Source organism: Tursiops truncatus, chromosome 11, assembly GCF_011762595.2.
Source record: "Tursiops truncatus isolate mTurTru1 chromosome 11, mTurTru1.mat.Y, whole genome shotgun sequence".
Classification (NCBI taxonomy): Eukaryota; Metazoa; Chordata; class Mammalia; order Artiodactyla; family Delphinidae; genus Tursiops; species Tursiops truncatus.
Genome location: NC_047044.1, coordinates 79221983 through 79248731, shown reverse-complemented (window position 1 = coordinate 79248731; position 26749 = coordinate 79221983). Strand labels below are relative to the sequence as shown.

Below are 26749 nucleotides of genomic sequence, written 5' to 3'. Positions count from 1 at the left end.
TAAATGTAATGCTCTTGAATCATCCCTAAACCATCCCCCCACCCCGGTCCATGAAAAAATTGTCTTCCACAAAACCTGTACCTGGTGCCAAAAGGGTTGGGGACCACTGCCCTACAATATTCTCCTACGATAGGCTTAATTTCTTACATGTTGCAGATAACAAAACTACAGCTTAGAGATAAGTATTTTGCCCAGGATCACACAGTTGGCAAACAGAAGGGCTCATATCTGTGATTTCAAATATTGCCTGCCTTTTTTTTTTTATTGTATTCTTTGTACTGCATGAACCTAAAAGCAAAACAAGACAAAAAACAATGCCTCTTTGATCACAATTTTTGGCATTTCTACTTCAGCTTTACCATCTAGTTAAATTACAGGTTTAGTTTACAACTACCTAAAATCCTGGCATTGTAATTTCTACTTTAGAATTAGTTCTTGTGAAACTCAAATGGGTCATATACTTTATGTCAGAGCAAATATTCTGGACATTTTCAGCCCTCTTATTGCATTATACTATCTTTACCAAACAGATCTTATAGGTTTTATTCCAAAAAATAATATTACATTCTGCAACATTATTTAGAAATAGTGCTTTTTTCCATTTTAGTAAAATGAGCTACAAAAGTATAGATTTTTATGAAGTTCTTGAAGAAATTTCAGTAAGTGAAATTGGGCAGATGATTACAATGAATATTTGATTCATTTCAAATAATGAAGCTAATTTACTCTTTAAGATTAGCATCTATGTTTTGGGGCTTCCCTGGTGGCACAGTGGTTGAGAGTCCACCTGCCGACGCAGGGGACATGGGTTCATGCACCGGTCCAAGAAGATCCCACATGCCGCAGAGCAGCTGGGGCCATGAGCCATGGCCGCTGAGCCTGCGCGTCTGGAGCCTGTGCTCCGCAACGGGAGAGGCCAAAACAGTGAGAGGACCACATACCGCAAAAAAAAAAAAAAAAAAAAAAAGATTAGCATCTGTGTTTTAAAATCTGCTTAAAATTGCCTGTACTCTCTTCTTATCCTGTACCCTCTTCTTATGTATTATGTAATCTAGGAAATATGTAGAAGATTTGATATATTCAGTTTGGTTCTAGATGAAATATTTCTGATTTTTTATGTGTGTGAGAAACCTAAAATGATTCTACATAGGTTTAGATCAAATCGTTGTATTTCAGCAGTGTTATCAGGTGGGCTTTGATATCCAAATAGCTCTAAATGAAAATGAAATAAAAATAAGGAAACTAAAGATGTAGATAGTTCATTTGTTTACAATGTTTTTTTCTGTTTTAAATATGTAGTGTTCATTAGGCAAATATTTGACATCTGTATGCATTATACACTCTGCTGAGTGCTGGAGAAAAAGCAGTGAATAAAACACAGTCCTTTCCCCCATGCAGCTCTCTGTTGCCCTCAGTGTTTACCTGTTCCTTGGAAAATGAAAGATAAAGGAAGAAGAAGAAAAAAAGAACCTTAGTCCACTTAAGTGCTATTTATATTTTATTCTATTCCCCACCAATTTGTTCATTTTCTCATACTTGTGATTATAGCTTATCTTCCCATATTTAATTAACATTACAGGTATGTTTTTAAGTTAGTTGTGATTTTCTTTTTCCAGTATACAGAGTGCTGCAATGAGTAATTTTGCCCATATATTATTTTTGTTTTTGTATTTTTCTTTGACAGAAGTAAAATTAATTATATGGCAGGAATCTTTGTTGTCATTATTAACTCTTAATATTATTAACAGTTTAAGACTTTGTAATACATGTTGAAAAAATTCTGTGTTTACCAATTTATAACTATCAAGCAATACAAGAAGGTGCTCATTCACTGAGCTTTTAAACACATTTTTAAACTGGTAATTTGATAAACCTTTTAGGTTTGTGTAATGGTTAACTGTATGTCTCACCTTAGCTAGCCTGTGGTGCTCAGTCATTTGGTCAAACACTCGTGTAGATATTACTGTGAAGGTATTTTGTAGATTTAACTAATCTTTATAGTAAGTTGACTTTAAATAAAAGAGATACCCTAAATAATGTAGGTGGGCCTCATCCCATGGGTTGAACATCTTAAGAGAAAATACTGTGGTTTTCCAAGAAAGAAGAAATTCTTCCTCAATGTTGTAACATAGAAATCCTATGAGTTTCCAGCCTGCCTGCTTGCCCTAAGGATTTCATAGTTGCCATCCCCTACAGTAGCATGAGCCAATTCCTTAAAATAAATAAATCTCAGTTCTCCCTCCCCACACTGGTCCTGTTTCTGTGGAGAATCCTGACTAATGCAGTTGGTACTTTGTATTTATTTGCCTATCTTTGAGACTGCCATGACCTTTTAAGGACGCTTAAGCCATTTGTCATGCTTTTCTATACATACTCTGTACTATTTGTGTATTGGAGTTTTGTTTGGCTATTTATATAGTCAGTGAAAGTGCTGGAAAGCCTCCATTTGCATATGTCACTCTTATCACCTCTGTCATTTTAGGACATGCCAAATGCTTACTGTATTATCATATGATTATTTATTTATTTAGAAAGGTATTGAAGATTTCTGGTTGTCGTCTTTACCGTGCATAACCAAAAGTACTATAATTACATCAAAATAGTCACAGTTTAGTTTTCTTGTAAATTCAAACAAAATTCATTTAGTTATGTTAATTCATCCATTTTTTGGTAATTAATTTTTCATACTGCTCTTTGTATGAGTAAAAGGGTAGGTATCAAATTTCAGATTTTACAAGAATCCATTAATGACAAATATTACCAATTTTTTTAACTTCATTTGCTATAATGGTTATAGACAGTAACACTAATTTTTATTACTTTTATAAGAGTTATGGCATTATTATTCTAATCCATTCTTAGCATACCATCAGGATCACTTGAGTCTCATTCTCATAAAATATGCAGAAAAAGTGTGCCTTGAGACCATTTATCTGCCAGGAAAAACACATTTTATTACCTGCTAATTATTGTCCCAAATTTATATATATAGTGATAATGTTGGCAGATTGTGGCTAGCCATAGGATTGTTTTTTTCTCTTACCACATACTTCACTTTTCTTTATTCTCTGCGTAAATTTGAGAGAGTGAATAAAGAAGTGAAATTTTAAATTGAAATCTATACAGAAAATTAGAAGCTTACTTCCTCTTTCTTCTGAATATATTCTTTGAGAGAACAGGCCAATCATCATCCTCATTTAAAATAATGTAAGTAATGTTTACATAAGAAGAAAGCCATGGAAAGAATAGTCCTACTCATTGCTTGGGGGAAAATTTGTAGTGATCAAATGGAGAAATTAGAACTTAACTCCTGTTTAATTTTTTCGTCTCTAAGTCCTGTGTTGTGTTTTGTTTTTTCTTTCACTACTCTCCCTCAGTATAAAAATCACTTTTTCACAGAGGACATGGGTAAAGGGGAACAGAAGCCCTAGAGTAGTGAGAAGATTGATATTGTGTACCAGTCAGCTGATAATATGTACATAATTGCCTGTCCAGGTGAATTGTGATCAAGGAACTTGCAAATGAAAGCAGTGAAACATTACCTGTGATAAAAGAATGAGCTAAGTACTCTGCACTACAAATGCAAAAGTATTTTTAACTTTCAAAAAGAATATTTCACAAACTGGTGATTATTGAGATGTTTCCTAGCGTGATTCCAGAATGGATTGTTAAAGACGATTGGTGACTTCTGGAACCAAGGTTGGATTCTTAAGAAAATATTGTCCTACTAAACTTACCCTTTGGAGGACAGATTTACTAGGATAGACAGGAAAATGGAGCAGGACAGGTTATCTCAAATTTAATAAATTAAGTTCTCAAAGATCATTGCAAACAAAAAGTATGAAATACATGAGGGCAAGGGCATTAGATAAAAATTGGGTAAATGGTCCCACCAAATATATAAATATTTGGATTTATATATTTATATCCACTTAGAAGAATGATCTATAGTGGAATGCCACAGTGATGTCTTCATCCTTATTCTGCTCAATATTCTGCTCAATATTCTTATCAATGATTTGGATAAAAATATTGAAAGCATTTTTACACATTTGTATATGACATTAAATTGTATTTAGAGTATTTTAAAAGGCTGGAGTAGTGGGGCTATATCCAAAGTCGAAATTCAAAAGGAATAATTAATGTCATACTTAAAACTTCAACATTTAGTAGAAAATTAGGAGCCAAACTTAGCCATACAACATGTATTTAACATTTAGGGCTTTTATTTAACAGTAAGTTGTAAAGGCAAGTTTTAAAAACTAATGTCATTTTAGTCTGATGTAATTGAAATTAACTTTCCAAAAAAAAAAAAAAAAAAAAAAGAGAAGAGGAAGGTACCACTCTTTTTAGACTTATATCACATAATTCCTTTCAGTACTGAGTGTCATACTTTTAAAAGTATGTATTCAAATTGGAAGATATTTAATGGGCAGCAGATACAAGGTTGAAGGCACATGCAGACATATAGTATAGAAAACAATTTAAGATACTTGAAATAAGTTGCCTATTTGGAAGATTGTTATATGAAAAAAGATTAGACTTATTTTGGAACCTTATAGAACTAGGGTACTGAAGCTAGAAGGAAACATTTTAACTCAACATGAAAATACAAAGTGGTATAAGGTTCACCTAACGGTATTGTGTTGATATGAAATAGGCTATATTAGACCATTTTTACCTATAACTATTTCACATATTTCAACCTAATATAAAGGGATAGTGAGTGAGTAGTGTTCCCTTCAGGTAGCAAATTTCCTTTCTCTGGAGTAAACTTATAACATCTGCAATCATTTAATGGATAATTTGTGGAGGGGTTTCAAGCATTGGATGAGTAGTCAGATTGTGTCTTTTAAGTTCATTTCTGATCTAAAGATTTTGTGATTCTAGAAATTGAATTTAATTTTACATTCACTCGGTGTTTGCTGAATGGAGATCCAGATTGACAGGGACATAAGTAGAGTTGACATTGTCTTTGTTGATTTAAAATGTCCTCATTTGTCTAGATTCATAAATACCTTTTGCTAAATTTAAGGACATGATATGAGAATATTCTATATAGTGGTAGGCTGTTTAGTCCAATCCTTAATTTGAATATTTTTTAAAAACCTTTCTATCTTTACAATTACAACTTTTTTAAAAAAAATTTTACTTCTGTAAACCAATGTCTTGGATATTTTCCTGCAGAAATGTTAATATTTTCTTTAAAATATCCACTCTGGATAAAATTAGTTCTTTGGGTAGAAATAATTTCCCATGAAATACTTTTTATTAGCTTTTAGAAAATAAAGTATTGAAAGTAGATAGCAGAAATAATAACATATAGCTGCTTATTGCAGAAAAGTTATCCTGAAAACTAGTTTCTACCTACTAAATTTATTTTCTTTGCTCAGGGTTTTAAAAATGTGTTCTGTTTTAAATAACGATTTTAATGAAAAATGGAGACGTGAGAAAGATCCTCAATGGATTCTGTATCATATAAGCAATTTAATAATTCATATTGGAAAGCTAATCATTCTTTTTGGTACCTTATGATTAAAACTCACGAATCAGAAATTTGATGTTAGATGGAATATAGTTCTGTTACCTGGTCACTCAAAGCATTGTTTCGTTGGCCACAAGGATTGTCTGAATCAAGCTTGGAAGTAATATTCTGCATTTAAATTCTCATTTGAACTCCTTTCAAGGTCTGTTTCAAGAAATGGTGACCCATTAGGTTATCTCAAAAAAACTTTTCATAGATAGCTATGAGTTTTCCATTTATTCCTTTCATGTTTGTTCTTTTTTTTTTTTTTTTTTTTTTTTGTACGCAGGCCTCTCACTGTTGTGGCCTCTCCCGTTGCGGAGCACAGGCTCCGGACGCACAGGCTCAGCAGCCATGGCTCACGGGCCCAGCCGCTTCGCGGCATGTGGGATCTTCCCGGACCAGGGCACGAACCCGTGTCCCCTGCATCGGCAGGCGGACTCTCAACCACTGCGCCACCAGGGAAGCCCTCCTTTCATGTTTTAACACTTCGATAGTATGAGCGGCAATGAAAGAGGAAATAAATAGGTGAAGTGAGGACTGAAGTTCAGATTATAAAATTACCAGATTTACAAGTAGCATGTCCAGAAAAGCATGTACAATTGTGCTATATATGTGCATGCTCTAAGCATTTTACTCTATTAACTAATTTAATATTTATATTGCTTTTGCATTAAAATGAATGGAACAAATAGATTAGACTACCTGGAACAGAGCTTACATGAAGAATTTGCAGTTGTGCCCAAAACAGTGATTCCGTAGGCTCTCCTCAGAGTAGAAGGACCTGGAGTAGATGGAAAGCTCTAGAGTGCCAGCAGCTTCCAGCTGTTCCAGACCAGCCACTTCTGTTTACCCCACCGTGCCTTCCTGTTAAAACCCATGAGCCAAAGTCTGCCAAGAACTCACCTGTAGTCTAACAGAGTGTGGTTTAAAGCTTGCTGCAGCAAAGGATAATACGTACCAAGGGGACTATGAATGTCTCTAAAAGGGGGAGTAGGGATGAATTATGATAGAGTTGGGGGGGTTATAATTGGTCATAGAATGGTCTTGCAAAGATTTGTCAGAATTTATTTTAAAAGTTGCTCATCGCTTCTTGGTCTTTTGGCTAAGATCAAGTAAGTGTATTTTAAAAGTTGCTGTGACAGTCTGTGATCTTTAGAATACATGAATCTGTCTAGAGTTACTGTTAGGTTGGTTTTTCTGTGTTCTTGGAATGTATGGGTCTGAGTGAAATGTCGTTAAAAGATTAGAGCTTGCATAGTCTGTTATGCACGTCATGGCTAGGTCTGGCACAATTTATTTATTTTGTGATTCAACTGTGTTTTGAAAAATATGGTTTTTGTTTCCATTCACAGTTCTTCCTCTTGGGCTAGCTGTCAGTAACACAGTTTTTCACTTTATCGATGTAATTGTAATCTTTTTATTTTTTAACCTTAGGTGAAGAAAGGTAATCATACTCCTCAGTTCTTGGCATATTATCCTCCTGTGTCTTACAAGGCCCTTCCCTGTGTGTGTGTGTGTGTGTGTGTGTGTGTGTGTGTAAGTGTATGTATGTATACATATATAAAATTTTTATCCTTGTTCCCTGCTCCCAGTGTCTTCCCTCTGATTGGGGGAACCATTGTGTTCTTGTAATCTGTGTGTTATTATTTTGTGTGCATGTATTTTTATTTTACAAAAATTTTATTATGTACAGAATGCATTGTTCCCTATGCTTCTAAGAGAAATCCACTGAACATTTTGCTTAAAAAATCTAAAACTGTTGCTTTATGTTCATGTAAATACTATCCGTTACTATGTATAAATTGAATTTCTTTTTCTAAATTTCAGAATCCGTGGTATGAATTCACCTTTTTCTTCTATCTACTCACCCATAATGGACATCTAGGTTGTCTCTTAACTCTTCACCAACCCAGAAACTTTTATGTGCCCTTATAATGTGCAAGAAAAAAAAACAAAAGCAAAAGGTCTGTTCATCTATCTATTCTTATCATCATCTCCATCCAAGAGTGTAACTGCTGTACGATAGGCCATGCAGATATTTTACTAAGTGCTGCCAGTTTGTTCTCCAGAGTGGTGATGACAAGGCTATCATCCGGCCAGCGATGCACAGGTTCCTACATCCCCATTTTTCCCCAAAGACCTTTTACTTTTTTTTTTTTTTTTTTTTTTGGCTGCACTATGAGGCTTGCAGGATCTTAGTTCCTGGACCAGGGATCAAACCTGGGCCCACGGCAGTTGAAAGCATCAAGTCTCAACCACTGGACCACCAGGGAATTCCCAAATTTTTACTTTTTTTAATAAGTGATAGATACCTCATTCTTAACTTAAATGTCTTATCATAAGTTTGTTAACTTTGGGGATTAACTTTTCAATAAATTATTCATTAACCTTTTTTTTATTAAATTGAGTTTGATCTATTTTTCTTGTCAGTTTGCAGGGGTTCTTTGTCAATTGAAATATTAATCCCTAAAGGTTTTTAGATAAAACAAATTTCTTTCATCTGTAAATGGAATACTAACTTGGTTCTTAATATCTATTGCTAAAAAAAAAATCCCTTATTTCGATGTAATCCAATTAATCATTTTTGCCTTGTGGTTTGTACTAAATTTCTTTAAGAATTTCTTTATTGTCTTTACAGCCAAAGGCTTATTTGTACATGTTTTTCTTATTAACTTTATACTTTCATATTTTGGTATTTTATCCCTGTAGTCTTACTTTGTTTATAATGTTAGATAAAGATTCAGTATCCATTTTCATGTTTCTCCCTAAAATGAGCCACTTTCCCTAGTAGCATATACTTAAGGAGTCTGGTTCCTGGTTAAAAACCTATATGTGATTTTTTTCAGGTCTGATTCTAGGCAGTTACAAAGGCTTTACTGGCAGGTCTCAGAGGGAAAGTACATTGTAGCCTTTGAAGGGTGCTGCATTCAAGTATTCAGGCCCCACTGCTGGCCATGCTCTTCACATAGCTGCATTTCTGCCTCAGGTGCCTTCATTCCTAATGCTCTTTATCTGAGGCCCTGGGCAGAAGTCTTCTTCAGGTGCTTCTGCCCAGCCTCCTTAGTGGGAGGAGGAGAGAGAACTCTTCCCCACTCTGACTCAGTCTTCAGTACTTTTCCTCTCCTCGTCCTGCCTGCCTTTTTTTCCCTCCCACCCCAGGGTCCATAAAACATCCAGAGACTTTTGTTCAGTGCTCCTGCAGCAGTGAGATGACTCCCACTTCTGTGCTGATTCACCTGGCCTTCACCTTGTGCTCAGTTCCATGGAGTCAAGGGGTTTTAGCCACTTCCTTATACCAGACCAGTAAGTGATTAAAGCCTTCTTTATTACTCTCATTTTGGCTCACCTTCGCTTAATCAGCAACTCCGACACCTGAGTTTGCTCTCTTCAGCTCAACCGAGCTGCTGAAAACACTAAGGCCATGGATCTCAAACTGTAGTTCTTGACCCAGCAGCTTCAGTATCAGCTTCACTTGGGCACAGTTGGAAACACAAGTTCCCTAGCACTACTGCAGACTACTGAATCCGAAACTCTGCTCTTGGGAGACAATATATTGAAGAGTCACTTTTGTTATCAGGAAAAGAATATTCCCCTCCTATCAAAATCTGAAGCAGGAATACATAATTTAATAATATAAGATAGCTTTTAATTGAATTAAAAAGTTACATCGCACACTTTAAACTTACACAATGTTATATGTCCACTATATCTCAATAAAGATGAAAAAACTTAAAAAAATAAACTCTGCTCTTGGACTGATCAATCTCTCAACAAATCTTTCAGGTGATTCTAATACATGCAAAAGTTTGAGAACCACTGAACAAACAGTTTATACATTGTCTTTTTGTGGTGCTTCTTTATCGTATATTAAGTTCCCATGTATACATGGGTCTGTCTCTGAGCTTTCTATTCTCTTGCACTAATCTGTTTATTTTTGTATAAATAACATACTATTTTTATTACTATGTTTTATTACAGTGTGGTATATGTTAATATGTGGTATGGCAAACCTCTGCTCTTTCTTCTTGATGATTTTTTTTTCTTTCAACATTTTAAATATTTCACTCTCTTTTAGCTTGCATGGTTTCTGAAGAGAAATCTACTGTCATTCTTATCCTTTTCCTCTTGTAAGTAAAGTGTTTTTTTCCTGCTCTGGCTTCTTCCAAGATTTTTTCTTTTTCTTTTTTTTACCCTGCTATTTGAATATGATCACATAGGTGTAGGGGTTTTGTGGGGTTTTTTTGGTGTTCATCTTACTTGATTTTCTCTATGCTTCCTGGATCTGTGGTTTGGTATTTGTCATTAATTTTAGAAAAATTTTGGCCATTATTATTTCAAATATTTCTTCTGCTTCATTCTTTCTTCTCCTTTTGGTATTTCAATTACACATATGTTATGCTTTTTAAAATTGTCTCATGATTCTTGACTGTTCTGCTCTGTGTTTTTGTTTTCCTCCCCTCCTCCCCCACTTTTTACTTAAGTCTAGGAAGTTTCTATTGACCTTTTTTTTTTTTTTTTTGCGGTACGCGGGCCTCTCACTGTTGTGGCCTCTCCCGTTGCGGAGCACAGGCTCCGGACGTGCAGGCTCAGCAGCCATGGCTCACGGGCCCAGCCGCTCCGCGGCATGTGGGATCTTCCCGGACCAGGGCATGAATCCGTGTCCCCTGCATCGGCAGGCAGACTCTCAAGCACTGCGCCACCAGGGAAGCCCCTATTGACCTATCTTAATGCTCATGGTTCTTTCCTTGGTTAGGTTGACTCTACTGATGAACCCATCAAAGTCATTCTTTTCTTCTGTTTTGACTTCTAGTATTTCCCTTTGTTTCTTCCTTAGAGTTCCCATCTGTACATTATCCACCTGTTCTTGCATGTTATCTTCTTTTTCCATTAGCTTCCTCAACATATTAATCATCTTTATTTTAAATTTCCAGTCTGATAATTCAGAAATCTCTGTCATATCTGAAACTGGTTCTGATGCCTTTTTTGGTTCCCTCAGACTTTTTAGCCTTTTAGTATGCTTATAATTTTTTCGTTAAAAGATAATTTTGTATCTATGTATGGTGACCAATGTTAGATTTATTGTAGTGATCATTTCTCAGTATATACAAGTATCAAATCAATACACTGAATACCTGAAATTAATATAGTGTTATATGTCAGTTATACCTCAATATAAAAAAAAGATGAACATGTTGTAGCATGTAATCGGAATAGAGGTAAATAGACTCTTAATGGGAGGTTTTGTTAATTTGTTTAGAAGTGAGTAGCTGTGTTTAATATTTTCTGTTGCTGTAAGTTACCAGAGGGTTCAGATTCCTTAAAGGTTTTTGTTTTTGTCTCCCCTCTTGTCTTTGGCTTCCCTAAGAACTCCTTAGAAGAGTCTGTGTCTTCCAGCTCTGTCAACTATTATGGACTATAATATACTAGAACCTTATTGGTTTGGTGATATAAGGCATTGGGGAGGGGAAGTATTCTGTAATCTTATGATTAAATCTTCATCTTTTAGTGGGCCCGTGACCTTCACAAGTGTTAGCTGGCTTTTTCCCCCCTCTAGGAAGGCTAGAGGGAGCTGGAATCTTGGTAAAACCTTTTGCCCAGGTGGAAGGTTTATAAGGTTTTGATAAAGTCTTTTCACCTAAAGAATAGGCTTTTGTTATGGAGAATGCTCTAGGCATAATTCACAGTGGTTATAATAATTCACACTTTTTCTACTCCCCTCAACAGAACCATGAGGGGAAATTTCTGGGCTCTTCATACTGAAATTCTGATGGGATTTCTGGGGGGAGAATCCATAAAAGTGTGTGGAATCCCTAAGCCATCAGCTTTCAAGAGTTCTCACTGTCACACATCCTTACTCAGCCTCCAGCAGTTCCTCAAATTTACCATTCAAGCACCTACCAGTTTATATCTCCAGTAGCTTCTGCTCTAGGTAAGATGATCTTGGCTGTGACTCACTGGATTTCCTAGTTGTAAATTTGGGGGGTGGGGTGGGATTTGCTCTGTCCCAGTTCTCTGATAGACCTAAGGCATGTCATTGATCTTTAGTTTGTTTCAGCTTTTTTTCTTGTTTTAAGAATCAGGGTGATCTTCCAAGCTCTTTACATGTCAAAGCTGAAACCAAAAGTGTGCATATACGTTTTCATTATCTACTTTAGCAAGTTTGTTTTAGCCATCAAATCTTTTCTTAGATTAAATCTTCTATTGAAGACTTTTCTTACAAACAAGACCAATAAAGGCATAGTGACTCTAGTTGAAGTGGAGATGGAGATGTCTAGTACTCTGTTGGACAGAATTTGAAAACTGTTGGTCCCTACCATAAGCTGATCAGGACCAGGTTGAACCCTTCTGAATATTCTATTATTTTTTGTCAAGCATTCTATCTGTAACTGATGTTAGAACTTAAAATTGCATTTTTCATTATATAATATACTCATTCATGATCATTCACAGTGTTTACTGTGTGTCCTCATATGCTTCATATATATATATATATATATATATATATATATATAGTTTATTTGGGGGGAAATAATGGAGTATGTTGTATTTTAAAATATGTGTTTTATAACACTGGAGAAAATAAAATATTCTGCTAAAAAAATCCCCCTCATTGTCTAGGGAATATGTTTTTCTTGCATATGGAAGAGAAAGAGTCATTGTTTTTTTATTTTCTATATTCTTTCTCTAGATGGATGTGTAATTTTTTAAGAAAATATGCCAAAGGTGTTTGATGTGATTACTTCATTTCCCATCAAAAAGATATTAAAGATGTGATAATCTTTCCCAAGGTGTTATTCACCAAATCTGCATTTCATGGTAATTATAAGGTTTGTGTGAGAAAATTACCAGACCTTTTTTAAGTCTTCCAACTTCAGAGTCTTAAAACTTTCAGCTAAATTTTGAGGAGTGGGGCTGGGAGTCTGATATATAATTCTTTTTATTGACTTTCCAATTTCTGTCATGTTATATATGCTGCTGACCTGTTTTTCAACTGAACCAGTAATTTAGTCCATTACTGGTCTGTGTAAATCTTAGCCACAGCTATTTCCCAAGGTGGTTTTGGGTCTAACGAGTGGTTGGTGTTGATGTCCAGCAGGAAATCTTGCAAACCAGATGACTGGTGTGGTTCAAACTGTAACCTTGTTAAAGCATTGGTCAGGTTGCACTTAGAGTTATTTAATTAGTTTCCCAATAATATTTGTGTACAATTTTTAGGTGACCACTACTTTTTTTTCTTTCATCATAGTACAGAAAAAGACAGTTGCTTGTTGCTATCAGAGTCATATATTAATCCAATACTTTTTTTTTTCATTAAGTTATCTTTAGGCAGGCATTTTAATAACTGTTAGAACTTCACTTGAATATGAGTACCTATAATGGTGTTGTCAACTTAAATTGAAAGTTTTCAATATATTAGGCAGTCTAATAAAAAGGTTTTTTAAAAGTATAAGAACATTCTCTGCCTTCAAGAAACTAAGAGCCTTATTATGGGAGACAGCTATAAAATAAATTATAATAAAATATAATAAACAATACACTAGTGATAGAAACAAAATACTCTGGGATTATAGATAAGAGAGCAGGCAATTCATTCTGAGTTTTCAAGAAAGAATTCAAAAGAGGTAACATTTTAATGGGAAAAGATTGGCTTTTGCCTGGAAGAGAAAGTAAGTCCATTTTAAGGGACAAAAATAGTATGAGTTAAAAATTAATTTAAAGTGTATGTGTATATTTTTATTCAAGTTTATTGAAGTGTAATTCACATAAATAGAGTCTACCCTCTTAGGTGTACCATTCTTTGTATTTTGACGGACCTGTACAATTTCACAACTACCACCTAAAAGAAGATTAAAATTAAACATTTCCATCACCCCCCAAAAATCCTCTCATGTTCCTTTGTAGTCAGTATATACGTGTATTTTTAGTAGAATTCTTGAGTGGAAAGTCAACTTATACATTATTTCTTTCATGGAATGTGCTTGTGATGTTGTATCAGAAAAGTCATTGCCTTTAAGTTCATCTAGGTTTTTCTCCTAGGTCATCTAGGAATTTTACAAGTTTTGCATTTTAGGCCTATGATCCATTTTGAGTTACTTTTTGTGAAGGGGGTAAGGTTGCTGTCTAGGTTCATATTTTTGTGTGTGGATGTCCAATCATTCTAGCAACACTTGTTAAAAAGACTATCTTTATAACATTGTATTGCCTTTGCTCCTTTGTCAAAGATCAGTTGACTGTATTTATAAGGGTCTATTTCTGAACTCTGTTCTTTGTCTGTTCTTTTGCCAATACCACACTGTTTTGATTGCTGTAGCTTTACAGTACGTCTTGAAGTCAGAGAGTGTCAGTCCTCCAACTTTGTTCTTCTTCAGTATTGTGTTGGCCATTCTGTTTTGTTTTTATGTTTTGTTTTTTTGTCTTCCCATATCTTTAGAATCAGTGTGTCAGTATCCACAAAATACCTTGCTGGGATTTTGATTGAGATTACATTGTGTTTATAGATCAAGTTGGGAAGAACTGACATCTTGACAACATTCAGTCTCCCTTTCATGAACATGAAATATATTTTGATTTATTTAATTGTTCTTTGATATCTTTCATCAGAATTTTGTAGTTCTTCTCATGTAAATCTTGTACATATTTTGTTGGATATATACCTAAATTTTTCATTTGGGGGATGGTAATGTAAAGTGTATTGTGATTTTAGTTTCATACTGTTTGCTATGTAGGAAAGGGATTGACGTTCGTATATTAATCTTGTATACTGCAACCTTATTATAATTGTGTATTAGTTTCAGGAATTTTTTGTCAATTCCTCAAGATTTTCTACAAAGATGATCATGTCATCTGTGAACGATGACAGCTTAATTTCTTCTTCCTTTTTATTTCCTATTTTTACACTATTTCATTAGCTAAGACTTCCAGTACAATGATGAAAAGCTGAGGTGAGAGACATCATCCTTGCCTTCTTCCCCAGTTTTTGCTTCATCCCTTTATATCACTCCCTCGGGTTAAAGGCCTGTTTAAGTAGGAGGAATAACCTATTTGCTTACATTTTTTTCATGCCTATTAGAAATTATATCTATTTGGGTGAAATAAATCTAGTACAGCTTATCTTTAGTCTTATTTTATTCACTTTAAGAAGTTTATTAATATTATTGAGTTTGTGGTAACTGCATAGATTTAATCCCATAGGTCATCTTATTTAGGTTTTCTTTCCAAACAATATTTAATGTGTTGGCCCATGAAGAGATGAAACAATTGTGTGTGACTCACTTTATATTAAGACGTTTATTAAATTTATTAAGTGTCTTTCAAATCATGTTAAATGGAGGCTTATAGGAAGATGTGCTTTAAGACCATCCTACCAGATCACTTGATCTTTTTCCGTGTTTGTGCTTTCTAGAAAGTGAAAGAAGATACTTGTTGAGTTTGCTTTATAGAATATATACTACACACACACCACATACATATAAAGTAATGTGAAGTTTGTGGACCTGTGATAAATGGATAACAGTATACCTGAACATGAGCTTCTCTGATTGCTTAGTCTAAAATTTGATATACAAAAACTACGTATGATTGTGATTAAATCTGTTTACAGTATCTCCTATGACTCACATTACAGGAAAGAAGAGATTTTTTTATATTTTTTTTTTTACAGGAATCAAGTAAAAACCACAGAACCTCTATATTTATATTTGAGTATATATCAAACATTTTTCTCTTGGAAAAAGTTCTTCCAAAAGAGGGGAAAAGCATAACCCATTTCTGAGTGCCTTTTGTTTTAAGCTAAATTTCAAAGGACTGTCCTTGATACCCTTATATTAAGCAGCTACTCTGTAAGATTAATGGGACTCTGTGGTTTGCATTTATTTCTTCAATTTGCTTTAAAAATTACTAAAATTTCAATATAATTTTAAGAAGCAATCAATAGAATATTTTAGATAAACAAAATATAATAAACTCTTCACTGTTCTTGAATGAGATTTACTGGTTTAGATTTCAATTAATTTTCATAGTGCCTCTCAAAATGTTGTAAGGCTATGTCTTGCAAATTCTGTAGAAAGTATCTCTGTTCCGAAATTATAAATATTTGAAAAGAGTCGTATGATAAATGTTTTCATTGGTTCAATTTCGGTTCTGAGGTATGTAACAAAAGGTGTTCAGAACATCCTCACCTTGGAATGGTCAGCTAGTAAGGTACAAAAGAATGTACTGACTATCTCTTATATCATCAAAATCCATGTGTGCCATTTCCAGGGTGCTGAATGTTAATTGAGACAATTAAGCAATTCTCTGTTGAGGCAGACGGCAGAAGTAATACAGGCAATCTCCAGATATACTTTATACTTTATTTTAGATATAATAAAGGGAGTCTGAAACCTTTTTGGCCAAAGGTTGATACTTTATAATTTCTAGCTTATTGTGATTAAATAACTAAAACAATATCTGGCCCAGAGAGGAAAGACATTGCTACTTCTGGAAGAATATGTCAATGAACAAACCTCAAATCCAGCGCACCTTCTACTACTGTCCCCTATAAAAACTGCAAAAAGAGCTCCAATCATTTTCCTTCTTGTACAGACAATACTAGTAATAGTTGAAAAGGAGTAGTTATAGTATCAAAAGTAGAAATATTTGTAAAGATGTTCAACATGCTTAGTCAATAGTGAAATGCAAATAAAAACCACATGAGATTGCCAAGATGACTATAGTAATAATAATTTAAAAAGCAGAAAGTAAAATATTGTAAAGAATATGGAAAGATTGGAACCTTTGTACATTGCTGTATTGCGAATATTATTTATTGATATTTGTACGTGAATGTTTAGCAGCATTATTCATAATTGGTGAAAAGTGGAAACAACTCCAGTGTCCCTCAACAGGTGAATAGATAAATAAAAGTGGTATGTATGTACAGTGGAATATTATTCAACCATAAAAAGGAATGATGTTCAGATACATACTATAATACTGATGAACCTTGAAAACATTATACTGAGTGAAATAAGCCAGATACAAGGGACAATTACTGTTTGATTCCATGTATATGAAGTATCTAGAATAGGCAAATTCATAGAGATGAAAAGTAGATTAGAGGTTGCCAGGGGCTGGGATGAGGAAGAATGGGTTATTGCTTAATGGGCACAGAATTTCTGATGAGGATTATGAAAAAATTTTGAAATAGTGATGATGGTTATGTGGCATTGTGAGTATAATTAATGCCACTTGTCCATTTCAAATTGGTGAAAATGGAAATTTTTGTTATATATATTTTTTACCAAAATATATAAAGGAAGTACAAGTAGTAGTGTAATAATAGCACCTAACATTTAAATTTTACTATTTAACAGGCACTGTCCTGAGGTGTTTATATGTCGTAAACTATCTGTTTCTCACTGTAGACATATTTTATCCACAAATAGTTAATATTAGTAAATGAAAGGCAAGAATATTGTACTGTAATAATTGAGGTCTTAATTATTTTGGCCACCTTCTCTTTTATTGCCATCTGTTCCTGTAAAAGCACTTATAATTAGTTGGACCTCCAATGCCCCATGGATACTGAGGGATAACTATTTTTTTTCTATTAGAACTTTTTATTTAAAATTTGTATATTTTTAAAAGTTTATTTCTACTTATTTATTTATTTCCAAATCATATTTGGTACTTCCTACTTTTAAAAAGTTATGTGTGTTTTGGGAAAAAATTAGTTGTTATGGTATTTGTTGAAGAAAATTTGTTTTATAAAATAGTTCTACAAGTCAAATACAAGAAAATGTATTTATGTTTCATGGATTGTCTATTAGACATTAATGTCCATGAGAGCAGCATCCCTGGAAACTAGTACACTGTCAGGTGTTGGTACACACCAAGCAAATATTTCTTGTATGATGGTTGGGAAAAAATGCATTAACATATTTATAAATTTACATAGAGAGATGGACAAGTTGGTAGGGAAATGATATATAATAATTTACAAATTAGTATATGAGGGTAAACTTTCCTTTAAGATAATTTAATTTAAAAATAAGATTAAAATATATAGTTGAATTTCTACCATGAAGATTTATGATTTAATTTATAATTTAAACAATTTTAAGAAAGAAAAGACCAATAGAAAATCAACATTTATAGGATATTGTTCCAGTGGAACAGTTTCCTTAGTTAGCTGCCGTTATAGTCCATGATTCTGTTCTCTAAGATCATCTCCCTCATCCCTTGTCCTGCTATTGTTTGTAATTTGGTATTTTCTCTCTGGAGTACAGTTTGAAGGTATGCATCAAAATATAAAACATGCTCAATTTTCAACCTGCTCATACTGCTTCTAGGAATTTTTCGTAAGACTGTAATACACAGATTCACAAAGATGCATGCATAAAAATCAAGATTTTTTTTAAATTGAAATATTGCAGACAACATGAATGTGTGTAGATAGCACAATGATAAAATGTAAATTTAATTTAATAAAACAAAAAATAGCATAGTTGTATTTATATAGAAATATGTCAGTACCTTTCTTGAGTGCAAAAGATTACAGAACAGTATTATAAACATATTATTTTAAATGTTTATGTATATCTATGTATTTAAATACACAGAGAGCTCTCCAGAAGGTTGTTTGTCTAAGTGCTATCAGTGATTTTCTTTGGGTAATGGAACCCTGGATGATTTTCACTTCTTTACATTTTTCACGATGAATGTATGTGATTCTTACAAAAACAGTATATTTTATTGAACTTTATACAGTTCTTCTTTTTTTTGTTTTTTGCGGTATGCGGGCCTCTCACTGTTGTGGCCTCTCCCGTTGCGGAGCGCAGGCTCAGCGGCCATGGCTCACGGGCCTAGCCACTCGGCGGCATGTGGGATCCTCCCGGACCAGAGCACGAACCCGTGTCCCCTGCATCGACAGGCGGACTCTCAACCACTGCGCCACCAGGGAAGCCCCTATATCGTTCTCAATTAGCCACTTGTGGATCATTCACTTTACAAATTAACTGTTTAAGACATAAACTTTTGCCACACCATTCAGCATCTTTCTGAATCATCTTTCCTAATATCAACTGATATTTATTCAAAAAATTATCTTATTTTAATATTCTGAAAAGAACAAAATCAAAAGCATAGATTATTCAAATTCTTTTAAAGCCAAATGGAAGTGAGGTCTTACCAGACATACTACTTATATTATGTAGCTTTAGTAACTAGGTAATAGTGGCACTGCTTTTATCTATTAAGTGATTACTACTGCTGAACATGAGTGTGCAGATATAATTATTGCTGAAGCTCTTCATTTGAGAGCTGGTAAATTACTTAGCCTCTCTGGGTCTCAGATCACTCATCTGAAAATGAGGAAGAATGTCATCTGATTTAGCAATCTGTTGTGTTTAATATGGTACAACCACATGTATAGCACTTGTAACAGTGTCTGAAACTTTAAAGTGGTCAAAAAAGTTAGCTATTTTTAGCTATCTATCTGTTTAAAGTAAAGTCAGTCACTTGTATTTTCTCAAGTAGATCTATGCTTTTACTTAGGGTATATTTTATGTAGGATGCTTCTTTCAAATGATAATGTGAGGTTTATTTTGGCTCAAACAAGCTCAAAAATAGTCTTCTATTATAGTATACTGTCAGAATTAAGAAATGTGGCTCAGGAATGAATTTTTATTGCATTGTCATTGTCATTGCATTGTCATTTTTAGCTAATGTTATTCTCTTTGAATAGTTCTTGTTGGACCCCTGGAAAAGCATGGCCTACTTATAGTTAATTACTTATTGATTAGTCTGACTTATTAATATAACAATTCATTTTAAGGAGAAATCATTTTCAGGATTATTGATGACTCTGAGAACTTTATTTTGCAGTTTAATTCCAATAATTTTTACTTGTTCTGTTTTTGTTATGTTTACTCCCATCGCAAAGCCTAAATTGAATATTTTCAGTCTCATATGAGAATTGTATTATATTTATCATTTTGAAGTCTAATTATTTGCCTGGTAAAACACATTTTATCATGCGTGTTTTATAAATAGGATTAGGTATTGTTTCTGACTATGAAATTCTGTGTGCATCTAGACTTTCAAAGAATAGAACATTAAAGTCTCAGTTATTATTACATATCATATGCTAAGCCTACTGATTTATTAGTCAAATGCTTTTCACAAATTCATATGGTACCAATAATTTCCCATCACCATGTCATGATTTATATCACAGTTTGGATTTGTTTTTAAAGAAAAACCACATTTTTGTAATTTTTCTTGTTTTCTTGAAACATAAAGATAAAAACATTAAAATTAAAAACAGGAATAATAGATTATCTTAACTTTCTATTTGGTCACTTACTCTCAATGTAGACTGCCTGCCTAAAAAATGTTTTAAATCAGAACAACTTTGAATGACATAGATCTGTTTTAAAATATTGGGTGTCAGAGTTGGTTTATATTTAAAGGAGGCTTCTATGTAAATGGCATTCTAAATCTGAGAAAATATCTTACTTGCCTTTTGTAACTGAATGAGAAATCTATGTGAATATGGATATGGAGGAATATGTATGTATATGTATATATGTATATGTATATATGTTTTGTTTTCCCTAAGAGCACTGTTCAGAACAAGTATCTGGCTTATCTGTGTTGAAGATATTGAGGCTACAAATGTTGAACTTTCTTAAGAAAACTTCGTTCAAACTCCAATTGTCTAGTCCATGATAATTAGCTGATGGCTCTGTGTGCTTTTTCATTAGTACATTGGAATAAAAATAAATACATGAACTTTATATTCTTTAACATTAGCTATCACATAATATTCCTTTGACCGTTTTCATAGATTTATTTTTTTGAATCTATGGTAAAATCTTGAGATGAGAACAGTCATCTTTCAATTTCTGTAACAGTGCTTTACTAGAAACACAAATAATCTGTTAAGATAATTATTCATCAGGCAAACATCAGTTATAATCTGCTTGCTCTCTTACTGCAAGCTAATAATAATTTTAACAAGTAAATTTTCCAAATTTAATTTTAGGAAAGGACATTTTATCATTTTCTGATTCACTTCATATTTGGAATGTTTTTAAATTAGATCTCATGTCATGTACTTTATTGAGTTTGGGGGCGAAAAAAGTATATCTTGACTGATGGAAGAAAGGTGAATTCAGGTTTTTTGGCTCCTAAGCCTTCATTTTAGCAAACTTTCTTCTTTCCTCTAGTAACTACTTCAAATGAATTCTACCAGCTGTTCTCCGTGTTGATAGATTATCAGTCTCAGAACCATAATCATAATGCAGTTATCTTTCCTTGTAGCATCAGAGGCTCCTTGAAATGCTTGCCACAGAGAAGGAACTATTAAAAGAAAAAATAAAGGAAGCTTTGACTCAGCAATCTCAAGAACAGAAGGTAATACTTTAAGTTTGCTTGGACTGTGGAAAGAATGTTCTGTTACCTCAAATAATACTTTAATGTCTAGCTGTCTTATCATTTACAGGAAATATTGGAAAAATGTTTGGAGGAAGAAAGGCAAAGAAATAAAGAAGCATTAGTATCTGCTGCAAAGGTATTTCTCTCTGAAAAGTTTATTCTGTAGCTTAATTTCAATTATAGTTCTACTTTTGTTATGTTTACCCCCACCTCAAAGCCTAAAATGAATGTTGTTGGTCTCATATAAGAATTGTTTTTGTCATCTTTATGTCTAATTATTTGCCTGGTAGAGACCCATCAGTAACAATCAGTTTCTTTGTAAATAAGTGGAATTAACAAACTGAGTTTATTAATGGTTAGTCAATCTACTTTTTTTTTTTTTTTTTGTGGTATGTGGGCCTCTCACTGTTGTGGCCTCTCCCGTTGCGGAGCACAGGCTCCGGACGCACAGGCTCAGCGGCCATGGCTCACGGGCCTAGCCGCTCCACGGCATGTGGCGTCTTCCCAGACCGGAGCATGAACCCGTGTCCCCTGCATCAGCAGGCAGACTCTCAACCACTGCGCCACCTAGTCAATCTTTTAAAAATATTTCATTCCAGAAAAATCAAAATTTGTTTTTCTTCTTCTACTGTTCATATTCTTGTTAAATTTACATTACACAAGATAATGATGATATTGAAATGCTTTACATTTAGATTATTAATCACTTGTTTAAAATCATATATCTACATAGGAACACTAATATCCACTTGATATTTGATAGATATCATACAAGTAATGAGTGTGTGTGTGTGTGTGTGTGTGTATGTATATATGTATGTATGTATCAAGGTATGTGGTTTTTAAAGTCAACTTTGAAATAGATCATCTGGGTAGTATATTCATAGATGTTAAATATATGTATACTAATATATACATATGTTGACCTGAAATATACTGTCAGATATTTGTCCAGCAAAAATGGGTTTATTCAGGATTAGGAGAGAATTGCAATTTGGGGTCTGCAACCATGGCGAGCCATGTACAAGTTCCCACATGACAAGGAGAACACTTTTTTTTTTTTTTTGCGGTACGTGGGCCTCTCATTGTTGTGGCCTCTCCCATTGCGGAGCACAGGCTCCAGACACGCAGGCTCAGCGGCCATGGCTCACAGGCCTAGCCGCTCCACGGCATGTGGGATCTTCCCGGACCAGGGCACGAACCCATGTCCCCTGCATCGGCAGGCAGACTCTCAACCACTGCGCCACCAGGGAAGCCCCAAGGAGAACACTTTTATAGAGAGGAAAGGAAGTTGTGAGGGCTACAGGAAATACAGAGTCCATGGCTTTTCATTGGCTGAGTCGCTGCCAGGAAAAAAGAGGAGTCTTTCTTCTTCCTGTTGGTCTCTACTATAGTTTCAGGGCATGAGAGTTCCCCCTTAAATAGATCTCCTGACACTATTTAATTGAGATTTCTGTTTATGAATTTTTTACATTTTCCCCTTTGATCAAGACCTTTTTCTGAAAGCACCACTGATCAAGAATCAAGGTTTCTAGTTTTAGCTCTTTTTGTCCCTCAATTTCTGGGTGTGGTGTCTCATGTCAGAGCAAAAGTGCAGATTGGAAAACTATTGCAGTCACATTCAAGTAACGAGGAGGGGTAGGAGGGAGACCTCTTAGGCAGTTTTCTGAAGTCCATATCTTATCAAGATTATAGACATTGGAGATCATCTGAAGTGTTATGTCATCATCAAAGGTTTGGTGACAAACTTCTAAGAGGCCTGGCCTGGGTATCTTGGGAAAGCTGTCTCATCACATGTCATCTGCTTCATTTCTGGGAAATCTTTCAGGTCACCAGATGATGTACAGGTCCAGTCAGGGTTAGGTGCTTTCTTTAGGTGTGTCATGTGAATCCAAGAGTCTGTTCCTTGTTGTTTGGTGGCACAAGGGTTGGTTATGAGTGCCTGATAGGGGCCTCTCCAGTGAGGTTGAAGAGCATTCTTTTGGAAGTGTCTTTTCCAGTAGACAAAATCTCTAGGTTGCAAGATGTGATGCTTAAGGTCATCATCTCCCAAGGGTGCACTGTGAAAAGATTGCTCTACCAGGGCATGGTTATTTTTAATGGAAACAACTAGGCCTTTGCAATATTGGAGTATCTCTCCTTTTATCAGTTGTGGGTCAAAAGAGGCAGGAGCCAAGTACATTGGGTGTCCTGTGACTATCTCAAAGGGTGAGAGTTTACGAGTTCCAAAAGGAGTGGATCTGGGATTTAGAGGGCCAACAGCAATGCTTTGGGCCAAGGTATTTGGAGGGCCTCTACAAAGTTTTCTAACTGAATCTTAATAATGCTGTTAGTGCATTTAACTAAACCAGAGGATTGAAGGTGGTAACATAGTGAAAACGTTGTAAAACTGGCCAAACAGCGCAAACTTGTTGAAGCACCTAGCCAGTAAAATGGATTTCTAAATCACTATGATGTTTGAGAGGAGCTCCTCAGGTAGGGACAATCTTTTCCAAAAGTACTTTAGCCCCAGAAGAGGGAGTAACCGGTCTGCAAGAGAAGGCTTCCTTCAGTCCACTATAAAACCTACAGACCATGACTAAAACGTGAAGTTCATTAGCGATCCCCACTGTTTGAACCACAGCACGGGCTGCTTTATAGTAGTGGGGTTGAACACCGAGATTGTGCCTTTGGTGTCAGAACAGGAAGAGGTTCATCCTCAATCAGGAGAAATATTTCTCCACCCCGATTAAGAGGGAGAACTGGGAAGAGCCCCTATAATTCCTCAAAGCCCCGTTATTGAGAATTGAAAGGACATTGGAAAGGCTGGTTAGAGGACTGAAGGCACTCAAACACTTAAATTTGTAACAATCTTTCCCAGTGTCCTGGCTTTTTGCAATAATAGCAGAAACTGGGAAAGTTTTGATTTCATTCAGGAATCTTCATTTGCTGGATTTGAAGATTAAGAAATATGGTGTTCTTCCTTTTAGGTGACTCATGTGAAGTGTGAGAGAGCTGGTTTGCTAGATTAATTAAGTCTGAACTAGAGATAGTTTTCCATTTCATCCTAGTCCTTTTTACTAGAAGGGAAAATGTCCCAGTCCAGCCCATTAATAACAGAGTTAAAAGCTGCCCGGGTGGAATCAACATCTGAGGGAAGACCAGAATTTTCTTTAGAAGCAGTCTGAAGTCATGTAGTAGTCATGAACAGGTTCATCCAATGTTTGTGTGCAAGGCTGGATTCTGTTCCAGTCAACAGGCTTTGATAAAGCCCTAGGAATTGCTCGATGAAGCCACCTAGCGATTGCCTGAACCTGACCATATAAGTTAGACCTTTCAGGATTTTCCCAATTAACAGTTTTCATCCTATGCTGGGCCTGGCCTTAACCAACAAGTATATGAACCAGCTGATATGAGTCAGAGAAACAAGGTTGATAAGTTTGAATGACTATATTAAATTCCTCAGCAAATCTGTGAGGATCTTTGGTTTATTTTGGGAAAATACTTGACTATGGCTTGCAGTTCAGCTTTAATCCAGAGAATATAGGAAATTAAGAGTTGAACTTCTGGATCCTCAGAAGGCTTAATTTTATAGGGAAAAATTCTGAAGAGTTCAGAGGGAAAGGGGGTGGGAAGAGTTTTAGAGAAAAGGAGAAGTTTGACAGGATAATTAGTATGGGGTATAGAGGAGGCATCAGCGGCATAGAAGGGTGGGAGGAAGATGGTGCCAGAGGCACAGTCTGGCCACGAGGATGCAAGGATGAGAGACGAGATGGTACCAGAGGAAGCCAAGGAAGAAGAACCTGAGGCTTTGGGAGCCATTTCATCTTTCTTTAATTGCTGGTTTGCCTCAGTTAATCTTGAAATCTTATTTTGCAGAGAGAGAGTTTTAAGCTTCTGATAATATTGGGAAGCCTTAAGATACCAATCGAAATAGGCATACCACTCAGTTCTGGAAATTTTTGAGCTATTGTGATCTAATTCAGTTTTAAGGAAATTAAGTTTGGGGATTCCAAAAGTTTCCCATAATGGCCACTGATTTTTTTTTTTTTTTCGGTACGCGGGCCTCTCACTGCTGTGGCCTCTCCCGTTGCAGAGCGCAGGCTCAGCGGCCATGGCTCACGGGCCCAGCCACTCCGCGGCATGTGGGATCTTCCCGGACTGGGCATGAACTCGCGTCCTCTGCATCGGCAGGCGGACTCTCAACCACTGCGCCACCAGGGAAGCCCGGCCACTGATATTTTAACTTGCCTTTGGTCAGGTCGGTCCTTTTAGTCAGAAGTGAGCATGAAGGGGTAGGAACTATGGTTTTTAAATACCAGTTTGGCTGGAGTCCCTGTAGGGGTAGCACCCTCAAAATAGTTAACTGGGATCCCATTTCTCAGAGGTTTTTCTCTAGAATAAAAGAACAATTTTCAAACAGCTTAAATAACTTACAGCTCAAAAAGCTTGCAAACTAATACCAGCCAGTTCTAAGGAGACAGCTTGGTGCTAAAGGAGCCAGGCCAAAGGCTTTTACAGGCAATTTCCAGAGAATAGCCCCTTCCAAAGGAAGAGGCCGAAGGCTGAAAAACCAATACACTTTTCAGTGAAGAAGTCCCTATTCCCAAAGGAATGGGCTGAAGGCATTTCCAGCCAGCTTCGGTTGAAACAGTGTAATCTCAAAATCAGACCAAAGTTCCAAATGCATGCAGAACAAGGCCTTAGCCAGAAAGACGAAACCTTAAAATAGATTCTGAATAAAACCTGGAGAGCTTCAAACACAAAGAGGGCATGAGCTTGGGTCTAGGAGAAGGACGTACCTTCAAACTCCAAGGTCAGCAAGAAAGCAGTGAGTAACAGTGGCTCAGTTGTGGGTACCACATCTGTTCAATAGCCCCAGAGCCTTCAGAGGTCTTCTCTGGTCCCCATATGGGCCACCAAAGTGTTGACCTAAAATAAATAGACTGCCAGATATTTCTCCAGCAATAATGAGTTTATTCAGGAACAGCAGAGAATTGCAGTTTGGGGTCTGCAACCATGGTGAGCCATGTGCAAGTCCCCATACAACAAGGGAGAATGCTTTATCAAGGGGAAAAGGAAGTTGGGAGGGCTGTGGTAAACAGAGTCCGGGGCATTTCATTGGCTGAGTTCTTGCCAGGGAAGTAGAGGAGTCTGTCTTCTTCCTGTTGGACTCTGCCATTGTCGAAGCACTTATAAGGTGAGAGCTCTGCCTTATGGTCCCCTGACACTATTTAATTGAGCTTTCTGTTTATTAATTTTTTAACGGAAATATGGCACTGAGTGTTGAGTTTGGGATTTAGATTTAAATTTAGTAAACAAACGTTGAAAGTCTCATAGGTACAGATCACTGTGCTGAGGTGGATGTTCAAGAATGACTATGATTTTGTCTTTCTTAAAGAATTTACAATCAGGTAAATAAACATTGTTTATGTACTAATAAGGTAAGAAGGAATGCATTAAATTATTATGAGTATATAAATAGTATTTCCATGGCATTCATAGGAGGGTTTTTTTGGTTTCATTTTGTTTTTTTATTTATTTATTTGGTTGCGCTGGGTCTTAGTTAGTTGCGGCATGTGGGATCTAGTTCCTCTACCAGGAATCGAACCTGGGCCCCCTGCATTGGGAGCACAGAGCCCTAGCCACTGGACCACCAGGGAAGCCCCCATAGGAGTTTTTGACAATAAATTTCTTTTGAACTGAGACTTGAAGGATGGCTAACATTCTGAATAGTGAGATTGAATTTTATTCCATAGGTAAGTAGAGACACATTGAAATTTCTGTGTGTAGGTGGGTCATAATGGTAACTGACATTAATTT

General features: G+C 35.5%; 1 protein-coding gene across 37 annotated transcripts in view; it reads left to right on the top strand.

The window, feature by feature from the left end:
• Positions 1-26749, top strand: part of CCDC91 (coiled-coil domain containing 91) — a 417526-nt gene that overhangs the window by 257731 nt on the left and 133046 nt on the right. For 35 of the 37 annotated variants that reach the window (XR_012324470.1, XR_012324473.1, XR_012324472.1 and 32 more), the window contains 2 exons: positions 20834-20926; positions 21015-21083. Coding sequence is in view for 27 of the 37 variants with exons in the window: in XM_019935888.3 (XP_019791447.1) it covers positions 20834-20926; positions 21015-21083 (162 nt within the window). In the remaining 10 variants the exon portion in view is untranslated. The remainder of the gene's footprint in view (positions 1-20833; positions 20927-21014; positions 21084-26749) is intronic. The other 2 variants (XM_073788903.1, XM_073788897.1) reach the window with 1 other exon arrangement.